The sequence below is a fragment of the Aquarana catesbeiana genome, linkage group LG06 (genome assembly GCF_042186555.1).
Source record: "Aquarana catesbeiana isolate 2022-GZ linkage group LG06, ASM4218655v1, whole genome shotgun sequence".
NCBI classification, from domain to species: domain Eukaryota; kingdom Metazoa; phylum Chordata; class Amphibia; order Anura; family Ranidae; genus Aquarana; species Aquarana catesbeiana.
In genome coordinates, this window is record NC_133329.1 from 15,647,884 (window position 1) to 15,661,279 (window position 13,396).

General features: G+C 43.8%; 1 protein-coding gene across 1 annotated transcript in view; it reads left to right on the forward strand.

The window, feature by feature from the left end:
• The window catches only part of LOC141148173 (uncharacterized), a 61,558-nt gene that overhangs the window by 18,073 nt on the left and 30,089 nt on the right, over positions 1–13,396 (forward strand). Inside the window, exons 7-9 of the mRNA XM_073635367.1 lie at positions 4,049–4,292; positions 8,342–8,533; positions 13,053–13,081. Coding sequence (XP_073491468.1) covers positions 4,049–4,292; positions 8,342–8,533; positions 13,053–13,081 — 465 coding nt within the window. The remainder of the gene's footprint in view (positions 1–4,048; positions 4,293–8,341; positions 8,534–13,052; positions 13,082–13,396) is intronic.

Here is a 13,396-nt window from a genome sequence, read left to right on the forward strand (position 1 = left end):
CCTTTTCGGCCGTTTCCGAGGCTCTCCAGTGCCCCCGCCTCTGACTTCAATGGGAAAACTCGCTTTGATATGCGAGTACTTTGGATTACGAGCATACTCCTGGAACGGATTATGCTCGTAATCCGAGGTTCCACTGTATATTATATAGATGTGTTGCACACAGAGTGATATATTTCAAGCATTTCTTTCTTTTAATTTTAATGATTATGGCTTACAGCGAGTGAAAACCCAAAAATTCAGTATCTCAGAGAATTAGAATATTGTGAAAACCTTGAATATTTTGGACTCGTGGTGCCACACTCTGATCAGCTAATTAGTTCAAAACACCTGTAAAGGTTTCCTGAGCCTTTAAATGGTCTCTCAGTCTGGTTCAGTAGGTTACAAAATCATGGGCAAGACTGCTGAATTGACAGTTGTCCAGAAGACAGTCATTGACACCCTCTACAAGAATTTGGGGGAGATTCACAAGGAGTGGACTACGGCTGGTGTCAGTGCTTCAAGACATGGGCTACAACTGTCGCATTCCTTGTGTCAGGCCACTCCTGAACCAGATACAACATCAGACGCATCTTACCTGGGATAAGGAGAAAAAGGACTGGACTGTTGCTCAGTCGTCCTCTTTTCGGATGAAAGTAAATTTTGCATATCATTTGTAAATCAAGGTCCCAGAGATGGGAAGAAGAGGGAAGAGACACAGAATCCAAGTTCCATGAAGTTTCCACAGTCCATGATGATTTGGGGAGCCATGTCATCTGCTGGTGTTGGTCCACTGTGTTTCATCAAGTCCAAAGTCAGCGCAGCCCTCTAGCAGGAAATTCTACAGCACTTCATGCTTCCCTCTGCTGACCAGCTTTATGGAGATGCTAGATAAAAGATAGAAGAAATATCTGCGCTATAATGAACAATGTCCTCACTTTTGTGAGATCATGTTTATTTAAACAGCACCTTTGGATCGTTTGATCTGACCAATTGCAGTGCTTCTCTGTTCTGCCAAAGTACTATTTAGAGCAGTGGTTCTCAACTCCTGTCCACTAACAGGCCAGGTTTGCAAGATAACTGAAATCCATCACAGGTGATATCGTTTGCTGCTCAGTGATTGCAGTATTCTAGTCTGCATCTCCCCAAGGTAATACATAATATCTGGCCTGTTAGTGGGTCCTGAGGACAGGTGTTGAGAACCTCTGATTTAGAGCATTGGCACAGGCGTGTGGGCGTATACCCCTGATGACATCACGTATGACGAAACGATCATCGGGACGCTACGCACACAAGCTCTGCGCATGGGCGATCACCCGCACACATTGATGTGATTTTACTTTGTTTTGAATTCCAATTTTTTATCTGATTAATCGAGTGACTCGGTTGTGGGTCTTCTCGTTGCATGCAGCATTGCATTTCCCTCCAATAAAGCATTTTTGTAGCATTATTGTGCTATTGGAGTTTTTTCTTTTTCTTTTTTATATATTTTTTCACTTGCACTTTTGGCCGCGGCATTGGATTGGAATACCGCTCAGCGCCTGTGGAAACCATGTGGTGGTGAAAGCCCAGCACATCGGGACATCTCTCCAGGCTTCAGTTACCAGGATATTTCTCCAAACGGATCTCAGATCCAACAAGCCTTGTATGACCCCCCTGAGTAAGAGCGGTCACTGGCTTTCCGGTAAGCCTCCCATCTCTCTGTGGTGGTGTCAGAAACCATGAATTAGACTGAGAAAGAAGTACAGTTAATCACACTTGTTTAATAATAATAAAAAGTTAAACAGAGTAAGCCTAGCAAGAGTTCAGTAACCGGATCGGGTAGTCAGCCAATACCAATGTCAGAGAGCCAGAGATCAACGTAGTAGTACAGCAAGCAGGATCAGGAGCCAGAAGGGACGTCAGCCGAGCAAGTCTTCAACAGGAACTCAGGAGAAAAGTCTCTGAGATGTGACCAAAGGCGAAGGCAGAGATAAAGTGAGTTGGACGGCTTTAAGTAGGCAGGACTGATGAGCAGGATATCATCAACAGCGGCCAGCTCAGAGAAGGAAGAGCTTAGCCCAGCCCTGACAGGTGGTCACATGGTCAAGTTTATTTTTCATGTCCCATTATTCATGAATGATTCACTTCACAGTGCACCAGGATTTTATCTCATAAATTCAAGTCACTTATCCATTATATATGGACATTTGTATTTTGTGCATTATTGATGCATTGAACACTTGCTCGATCAACTCTTGATGTGCACTGTATTGATTTTATACGATTTATGGTTCATAATCACGGATATTATTTGCACTTTTGCACTTTTAGTTGTGGTACACTTATATTTGTATCAACTAACACCAATTACAATTCATAGCGCTGCACTTTTTTGCTATATTTATGGAGATGCTGATTACATTTTGCAGCAGGACTTGGCACCTGCCCACACTGCCAAAACTACCAATACCTGGTCACATGATCATGGTATCACAGTGCTTGATTGGCCAGCAAACTCGCCTGACCTAAACCCCATAGAGAATCTGTGGAGGATTGTCAAGAGGAAGATGATTGACACCAGACCCAACAATACAGACGAGCTGAAGGCCGCTATCAAAGCAACCTGGGCTTCCATAACACCTCCGCAGTGCCACAGGCTGATCACCTCCATGCCACGCCGCATTGATGCCGTAATTCATGCAAAAGGAGCCCCGACCAAGTATTGAGTGCATACTATACTGTACATGGACAGACTTCTCAGCAACCCAACATTTCTGTATTAAAAATCTTTTTTTTATTGGTCTTCTGTAATATTCTAATTTTCTAAGATACTGAATTCTGGGTTTTCACTCACTGTAATGCCCCATACACAGGATCAGAAATTCTGTCAGAAAAAACTTGGATGGTTTTTCCAACGGAATTCCGCTCAAGCTTGCCTTGCATACACACGGTCACACAAAAGTTCTCTGAACTTTCGACCACCAAGAATGCACTGACGAGCCGAGAAAATTAAGTTCAATGCTTCCGAGCATGCGTCGAATTGTTTCCGATCATGCGTGTCCGAATTGCATACAGACGATCGCATTTTCGGATAGGAACTTTTACCGACCGAAAAATAGAGAACCTGCTCTCAATCTTTTGCTGGCTGGAATTCTGATCGCGTGTATGGGGCATAAGCAATAATCATCAAAATTAAAAGAAAGAAATGCTTGAAATATATCACTCCGTGTGTAATGCATCTATTCCACAGTATCTCACAAAAGTGAGTACACCCCTCACATTTTTGTAAATCTTTTCTTCTATCTTTTCATGTGACAACACTGAAGAAATGACACTTGTCTACAATATAAAGTAATGAGTGTACAGCTTGTATAACAGTGTAAATTTGCTGTCCCCTCAAAATAACTCAACACACAGCCATTAATGTCTACACCTCTTGCAACAAAAGTGAGTACACCCCTAAGGGAAAATGTCCAGATTAGGCCCAAAGTGTCAATATTTTGTGTGGCCACCATTATTTTCCAGGGAGGTGGGAAAGGGGAAGTGTGGCGCAGAGGATGCAATAAAAACGGGGGTGTTAAGGGACTTGTCTGGGGGGAAAAAAAAACACTGGACCAGATTGTAAAAAAAAAAAACTAAGGAAAGCACCTAATATTTTTCTTTTTCTCCTGATTGGAGTTTAGATTTAAACAGTTTGCCTATTTCAATAAAATTTGTAATGTGACATTTTTGTCACATTACAATAACCAGGTATAATTCAAAAGGGAGGCTGGAGAAAGAACTTTCCACCAAGTGGCTCATTTGGTCAGTCTGTCTTCTCCAGACTTCCATATTTAACGTCAACATCACATCACTTATTGTCAGACTGTTATGAATTGGAGGAAAGTGCAGTTATTTGAGAGTTATGCATCAGTTTTTGGGAAGTTCTCATTTGTTTCTTGTCCCCTTGATACCAAGGCAGAGTAAAGGAAAGCTCAGGCAGCAATACAAATTTGACAGAGGATCCCATCTTCCCAGGTTTTGGTTGGTTTGCTTCTTTAAGTGATATGTCAAATTTTTCTCGCTAATCACCCTGGCTGTGCAATCTCAGGTCATCGGAATCTTCTCCTGGAGCTCAGTGGATGAGTATAACTGGCTGTCGGCTGCCCTCAAAACTGCAGGAAAGGTGGTTCCATTCTGCATCACCAAGAGCAACTTCCGGGAGTTCAGGGACCAGGTCTCCAAATGTTCCTTCGCCATATTGTATCACTCCAAGACCAGGGGGCGGATCAACATCACCGACATCACCGAGTCCCTTTATGATGAAGAGGTCAAACACATGTCACAAGTCTTGGGTGAGTTATTACACAATGTTATTTATTAATTAACTTACAGTTAGAAATAATATTATTAAAGGAAAAGTATGGCCAAAACTATTTTGGTCCATACTTCCCTGTGGGTCACAGGAGTGCAGGTAGTCCTGCTCTCAGTGACCCAGATTTGGTTGACAGCGAGCTAAAGTCTGCTGTCTGCTGACATCACAGAGGCAATGGCGTCACTAGGGGGGGCCAGAGGGGGCCCTGACCCCCCCCCCCAACATTATGCTGTGCCCCACCATGTGCCCCCCCAATTATTTTTTTTTACAAAAAAAGCGTCCCAGTTAGCTCCTGTGGGTGATTTCTCCCCTCTCCCTCTGCTCACTGACACTGCATAATGTGAGCGTTCACACAACTACGGCTGCCCGATCTGCTCCTTCCCCTGCATCCTCATTGGCAGGGAGAAGAGCGAGTTGCAGGAAGGACTCCACCAGGACTAAAGTTACTGAAACAGACTGATTTCTCCCGTCTTTAGGACAGGAGAACCAGCCTGTAATTTCCAAGAGATGCCAGACCAGCACTGTCAATAGCAGGGGCAGGACAGCAAGAGGAGGCTGGGGAACCCCACAGTGGCAGAACACCAGGGAAACCTCTGCAACCCTGATAGTTCTCCCACTGCTTTGGACCCTTATATTTTCTTGGTATGCTGATGACATATATCTCTTGTTTTCTGCTACCCTGGGGAGGCCCCAATACAGTAGGAAGGGAGCTCACTGCAGAACATGTGAAAGGGATGTTGTGGGATCGTAGTAAAGGGCCCCAGGATATATATATATATATATATATATACACAGTATATATAAATATATATAATTGCATTTGTCCCTGTCCCCCCATGTGCCCCCCAAAATATGAAAGCTGGAGACGCCACTGCACAGAGGCGGTCCAGGCTCTGCAGGAATGCCGACAGTCATGTCCCGATCCACCCAGATGCTGATGATTGGCAGCTGGCTCAGCAGCACATTACAGAGAGCCTGAGCTAGCCACTTCCATTCCCTCTACAATTTGGTGCTCTGGGGAGCACTGGAGAGGCAGAGCAGAGAGCCAGTGACTGACAGTCACCACTCTGTGCTAAGAGCAGACCCGAGAACTGAGTGGTTAGTGGTCTTTGATCTCTTAGTTCATGGTGTAAAGCAGGGGTCTCAAAACTATGGGCCTCCAGTTGTTCAGGAACTACAATTCCCATCATGCCTAGTTTGGAGACCCCTGGTTTAGAGCCAGCAGGGTACAGGTGCAGCATCATATCAATGCTTCAGCCATCTAGATGAACGTGTAGGTTTTTGTTTTTTTTTATTCCCACACTTCTCTTTTAAATACAAACACAATTGTATTGATTTAAAAAGTAGTGGGTGTCAGTAAACCCAAAAATATTTCTGTGCTATTGGGTCTAAAATGCATAGCTTTAATTGGATATGTGTAGCGGTTGGTTACCACTAGTTACTAACATCCACCAAATCACCCTGCTGCCAGACCCCCATCTATCACCTCTGAGACAATGAGCAGTCATTTGCGTAGTTTTGTTGCGTTTATTGTGGGATACAACTTGGTTGGGGTAAAGGAAGATATAGGATGCCCACAGCACTTTTCGAATTGTCATCACATTTGTAGAACATTGATTAGCAGCTTTAGCCCTGAAAATGATGCACTTCTAACATTCACAGTCTGTTCTCCTGCATATCTCCACTGTAGACTATTGCTCCATTCTCCTGCATATCTCCACTGCAGACTATTGCTCCTCTTCCTCCTCTACACTGACTCCAGCAGAGTATCACTACCTCAAACTCCTCTTGTAGAAATCCTTTGCTGCAAAACTGTTAGACTCCTGTATCATCACTTCCAGTAAGACAAAAAGGGATCACTCTGAATAACCCCAGTTTGCTGGTTGTGCTTTGTTACTTTATTAAAATCTCTTGAATGGTGTTACTTTAGCAAATCAATAAGCCAGAGGCATGCACTACCTCTCCCCGGTGGCTCAGTGAATTTAGTAGCTACACAATCTCTTGGAAGGTATTATCAGAGTGCTTTACCAGGCCAGAGATACTCGGTACCTCTCCCAGACGGCCTAGCACATGGTAATAAGCGGACTACTGTTCCCGGCCAGTCCATAACTGCAAACGCTGCCTTCCCCGGCCACAGCATTCTGCACTACTCTCAACAATTCTCCTTTTGCTTCTTTCACACTGACCTTCTCCAAAGGGCAAGTTCTGTGTTCCCCGGTCACAGAACTTTGTTCTACTCTCCTCAGTCCTACTGTTCTTCTTCACTGATCTTCTCCATAGTGCAAGTCCTGTGTTCCCCGGTCACAGCAGCTTGACACTAACTCCATGGTGAAGATCTTTATCCAGGAATACATCCTAGCAGCTCCTACATCCCTCCTCCGCGCTTGGCGCACCCCCACATGGGGACGCCCTGCGGCAGCTACCTACAACTCCATTCTCCTTTTCTCCTGCAGCGTCAGAACCTCCCTAACAGCATGTGACCCAGCTTATATGGGAAGCCTGCCCCCTGCCAACACCGAAAGGTAATTGGTCAGACCTCCTCACATGAGCTGCCATCCACTCAAACCTCAGGTCCAACCTCTGTTCCAGAACAATCTTCCTGAAAGCAGGGGAGGCGTCTCTGAGTCAGAGCACAGGTGGTCACACCCACCACTACACTAAACACTCGCAGCCCCAAATGAAAACAAACAGGCCTAGCCTAAAGCACAGGCCTGGCTAAATTTGCCTATACTGATATCTTAGACCCAGAAAAATGTTATTCTAGCACCTACCTTCTGGTAAAGGGTTCTACATATGTATAAAAAAAAGTGCTGCGCTAATACTAAAAACTAAAGTGTAAATATAACAATTAATAAAGGCATGAACTATTCAAACATTCCAGTCCATGAAAAAGCGATCAATCAAAAAAGTTACAAAGAGGAGTGATCCACCATTCTTGTGCAGAAATCCAAATATAATCTGCTCGTGCAATCCTCCACCTGTGTCTAAAGCCTCGTACACACGATCTGATTTTCCGACGAGAAATGTGTGATGACAGACTGTTGGCCTAAAATCCGACCATTTGTATGCTCCATCGGACAATTGTTGTCGGATTTTCCATGTTCAAATGTTGGATGGCAGGCTTATAAATTTTCCGTGGACAACGGTCTGTTGTCGGTATTTTTGAGCGTGTGTACAGACAAAAATCCAAAGTCCAAACACGCATGCTCGGAAGCAATGCTCACCAATGCTCACCAATGCTCACCAAACACAACATTAGCAGAAGGTGCCCAAAGGATGGCACTGAAGAGCTAAAAAGCCATGTAGTACATCACTACGTTCGTGATTGTTGGCCAACAATTGTGTTCCGTTTTGTATGCAAGACAATTTTATGGCCAACGCCCTTCGGACAAAAGTCTGACGCTTTGTCTGCGAAAAATCCGATCGTGTGTACGAGGCTTCAAGCCTCGTACACACGGTACGATTGTTGGCCAACCAATCATCTGATTTTTGTCAAAAGGGCATGTGCCAGGATCTTGTCTTGCATACTAACGTTACACAATTGTCGTGCCACAAACACGAACGTAGTGACGTACTACAAGGAATTTCAGCTCTTGAGCGACACCCTTTGGGCCCCTTCTGCGAATTTCATTGTTTGGTGAGCATTGATTCCGAGCATGCGTGTTTGTACTTTCGACTTTTGTGTGACGGATTTGTGTACTGACCATACGAAAATCTGACGTCAAAACGTTGTCCGCCGAAAATTTACTAGCCTGCCATCCAACATTTGTTGGCCGAAAGTTGGACAACTGATGTCACTGCTACTTTTAAGGAATAGCTGGTTTTACAACTGGGTTTTAAGGTAATAACTGGGTTTAAAAAGATTTTTGGTGTACACAGAGTGGATTTATATCCTTTGCTGCCAATGAGAGTTTTTTTGTGCACACAGAGTTCAGTTTTAATAATAATTTCCACTTAAACATTCCAAAATCTTTTGCAGAAATCACTGCTTTGACCAATGACATCTCATTACTTTTTCCCACCACACAGGTAGGGAGAATGTGCTGGTTGTAGTGGATAATCTGGATGACGGCAGCGATTGGGTGAAAAACAATATCCTCCAAAGCCAGACTACCATCCGTGACCAGACCCGGGACCTCTATCTCTTCACCAGGGAGGAGAAACGGGACAAGGAACGGATCAAAGAGAAGCTGCAACCCATCCTGAATTCACTCACTCAGGGTAGGTCTGAGTAATCCTCCAGTGGTTGGGATACAGATGAGATTGTGCCGATGGCTCTCTTGTAGGGTAGTGGAGGTTCTCTGGCCTGAACCCTAACATAGAGACAAAAGTTTGTAGGTCACCTCACAGATGTCCTATCTTCTCTACAGCTCAATCAACATACTAACATACATCAACATTAAGGTTCTTTTGTAAGATTTAGCATAATAGACTGTTGATTTTATATCAATATACTTTAATAATCCTGTCAAAATAAGAATCCCAAAACATCTGGTTACACCTACCCATATGACCTATACCAATCTCTTGTATCATGTCTGCGGTCTCTGACCGTCTCCTGTACTATGTCTGTGGTATGTCTGGGGGCTCTTTCTACCAGACTTTCTAACAGAAGCCCTCTCTGTGACCATGAGGGAGACCCCCCTCCAGGTTTCGTTAGTGTACCCTCTTCCTGTAATTTGTTTATTGTTAAGAGATCATGGGAGGATCCCAGGGTAACGAAGACTCCTTAGGGGAGCATCTCTGTTTAAGTTGTTGACATAGAAACATTTGTAACAGGGAGGGGTTGGTAAGATGACCACGCCCATGTGAGGGCGCCAGAAATATTTCTGCAACCAGGCGTCGGTGACCCTAGGATCGGCCCTGAATGTATAAGTCTTGTTGGACCTTGAGGGACTGGTCTGTAGATTTCCCATGGTGCACCATTGTCTGAGGCTGCAGCCTCTGTCTATGCATCAGTGACCTCAATAAAGTTGCACAGGAAGACATACCGTTGCCATAGGGATGCTGTATTCATGGCATGTTGCTGCAGACAGCCGGGAGCCATGTTGGTTGTGGCAAAAGGGAAAATAAGGGAGGAGAGCTTCCGGTGGAGAGGTCACAGCCGGTCTGAGTGCAGGGTAACAGTGTCCATGCTGTGGTAGGAGGAGTGTTGGGGGGGGGGGATTGGAAATGTCAGAGGCAGGCTGGTGGGCATGGATGGCTCTACTTAAAGGGGAACTCCAGGGAAATGTAAACAAACATATCCAGTGCTATGTTTAATCAAACTGGTGCTGGTTTTTTTTTTTGTTAAAGTTATCTGAAAGATGGGTTTCAAATGTTTTGACAGGGGAACAGTTTCAGTGCTTGCCATAGGCGCCTTTTTCACTAGATACGCCTCTGTGTCTCCTCAATATACAGGTCTTTATATTTCTCACTACACTGCATGGCATATACCAGGTTTCTTCCCTTGCGTTTGGCTGTTGGGTTATTTGTATGTACAAACTTCTGTCTAATGACTTAAAAGTCCCATGGCTTCACTATTGCTTTGGTGATTATCATGTGAGTAAATGTTTCAGTCTTGTATCTGATACACGACTGGGTTCATGAAGCCCGATGGTACCAAAGTGCTGAACTAACAGCAACAAATCACAAACTGCTTACACTATATATCAAATTTAGTTCCCATTACTAATCTTAGTACATGATTTTTGTCCACTACTCTCCTCGAAAGAAAATAAATTTACAAAATGTTGGCGGACCCCTGACCTGACCATCACAACTCTATGAGCTTTTTGGACAAAATCTGGTCATTAACACAGAGTTGTGGCTCTTTGCAGTTACAGTTAGGTCCATAAATATTGGGACATCGACACAATGTGAATCTTTTTGGCTCTATACACCACCACAATGGATTTGAAATGAAACAAACAAGATGTGCTTTAACTGCAGAATTTCAGCTTTAATTTGAGGGTATTTACATCCAAATCAGGTGAACGGTGTAGGAATTACAACAGTTTGTATATGTGCCTCCCACTTATTAAGGGACCAAAAGTAATGGGACAGATTAACAATCATCCATCAAACTTTCACTTTTTAATACTTGGTTGCAAATCCTTTGCAGTCAATTACAGCCTGAAGTCTGGAACGCATAGACATCACCAGACGCTGGGTTTTATCCCTGGAGATGCTCTTCCAGGCCTCTACTGCAACTGTCTTCAGTTCCTGCTTGTTCTTGGGGCATTTTCCCTTCAGTTTTGTCTTCAGCAAGTGAAATGCATGCTCAATCGGATTCAGGTCAGATTGACTTGGCCATTGCATAACATTCCACTTCTTTCCCTTAAACTCTTTTGTTGCTTTCGCAGTATGCTTCGGGTCATTGTCCATCTGCACTGTGAAGTTCCGTCCAATGAGTTCTGAAGCATTTTGCTGAATATGAGCAGATAATATTGCCCGAAACATTTCAGAATTCATCCTGCTGCTTTTGTCAGCAGTCACATCATCAATAAATACAAGAGAACCAGTTCCATTGGCAGCCATACATGCCCACGCCATGACACTACCACCACCATGCTTCACTGATGAGGTGGTATGCTTTGGATCATGAGCAGTTCCTTTCCTTCTCCATACTCTTCTCTTCCCATCACTCTGATACAAGTTGATCTTGGTCTCATCTGTCCATAGGATGTTGTTCCAGAACTGTAAAGGATTTTTTAGATGTTGTTTGGCAAAGGCTAATCTGGCCTTCCTGTTTTTGAGGCTCACCAATGGTTTACATCTTGTGGTGAACCCTCTGTATTCACTCTGGTGAAGTCTTCTCTTGATTGTTGACTTTGACACACATACACCTACCTCCTGGAGAGTGTTCTTGATCTGGCCAACTGTTGTGAAGGGTGTTTTCTTCACCAGGGAAAGAATTCTTCGGTCATCCACCATAGTTGTTTTCCGTGGTCTTCCGGGTCTTTTGGTGTTGCTTAGCTCACTGCTGCGTTCTTTCTTTTTAAGGATGTTCCAAACTGTTGATTTGGCCACACCTAATGTTTTTGCTATCTCTCTGATGGGTTTTGTTTTTTCAGCCTAATGATGGCTTGCTTCACTGATAGTGACAGCTCTTTGGATCTCATATTTAGAGTTGACAGCAACAGATTCCAAATGCAAATAGCACACTTGAGATGAACCCTGGACCTTTTATCTGCTCCCTGTAAATGGGATAATGAGGTAATAACACACACCTGGCCATGGAACAGCTGAGCAGCCAATTGTCCCATTACTTTTGGTCCCTTAAAAAGTGGGAGGTACATCTACAAACTGTTATAATTCGTACACCGTTCACCTGATTTGGATGTAAAAACCCTCAAATTAAAGCTGAAAGTCTGCAGTTTCGTTTCATTTCAAATCCATTGTGGTGGTGTATAGAGCCAAAAAGATTAGAATTGTGTTGATGTCCCAATATTTATGGACCTGACTGTATAATGACATCCACTCTTCATGCTTGCTGTTGGGTGTTTTGGATTTACTTGCTTCATGTATTGTTAGGGTTGAAGGACACAGGGATGAGATATTTGTAAAGATCCGTTCTAGTTTTTCTGACACTCCAGCTATATAATGGATCACTATATTACTCCATGTGTTCTGTCTTCCTTCTGTTCAATGGCCTGTTTTTTTTTTTTTAACGACTTTGTGGAGGTTTAGAGAAAGTCCAGCTCATTTAGCCCAAAAAATAAAAATCTTTCAGATTCAGATTTTCTGAGATGTCAGTTTTTTGTCTTTAGATATGTGTTATGACTATCTAAGCCCAATGTTGCAGCATTCTGATAAACTCCAATTCCTGTTTAGATGGGGTGTGGGAGTGATAGAGAAGATCATAATCAGTGCGGGTAGGTTAAAAGGAGAAGTCCAGCCTGAGCTCATTTTGGCTGGGCTCCTCCTATGGGTCACAGGAGTGTAATTCGCTTGCACTCCTGTGACCCATTTTCAGCAGACAGCGGTCTGTAGTCCGCTCTCCGCTGACGTCACACAGATCAGTCCAGGCTCCGCGTCATCCCGACTCTGGGAGTCTGTATCCGCCAGGTGCCTGGACTGATAGGCATCTGAGAAGGCCGCTCCCCGCCCCCTCTACAGCTCAACGCTCCAATTTGCGTGGAGGGGCAGAGAGGAGAGCTGCTGACGGACAGGCAGCAGGTCTCTGCTCGGGGGGCTGAGGGAACCAAGCCATTGGCGATGTTCGATGGCTCAGTACTCAGTGCAGAGACGCCGGGGGACAGATTCAGCATCGGACCGATGCTGCATCCACCTAGGTAGGTATGAATATGGGGAAAAAAAAATTCCCATACTTCTTATGTAAGACATGCCCCAGGCTTCCTGACCCCTTAATGATTGTTTTATGTAATTAGAACAGGGTAAATTCATAAAATTTTACATCTTCTGTCATGTTCTTGGACAATCAACATCCATCTTGACACATTCCTTGGTGATAGCGCATAGTCTGTGCTATTTGTGTGACTGTAAATAGTGGAACATCTTCCTTACACTCAATAGAGCTGGAGAAGTGGCTTGGAGAAGCTACAAAACATCTTCAACGTTACAGAACAAGTCCCAGTTGAATAGGACTAACTATCACCAGTTACACAAAAACGCGGATCAATAACAAAGTTCACAGAACACACCAAACTTTACATTACACCGAATTTTATTAAGTCCAATGTACATGGTAAATAAGGAGTTTTCTAAAAAAAAAATACATTTTATTTTTCTTGTTCAGAGTCATCCAAACGTCTGTTAGCAGATTGGGTAAGTAAAGCAGATGTGGTGAGTACGTACAGAGTGAGTCTATGGGTCAGATTATATTGTATATTTTGCAGAGTGTGTTCCTGCTTGAATATTTTCATATTATGGATCATCCTTCAGTTTCCTGTGTTTTTATCATGCTCAAGAAGGCAACTCTATTTTCATTGTTGTACTACCCTGTTTCCCCGAAAATAAGACCTAGCATGATTGTCGGTGATGGCTGCAATATAAGCCCTACCCACCAAATAAGCCCTACTCTGTTTCCCCCGAAAATAAGCCCTACCCTGAAAAAAAGACTTACAAGGACTTTAACTAGGG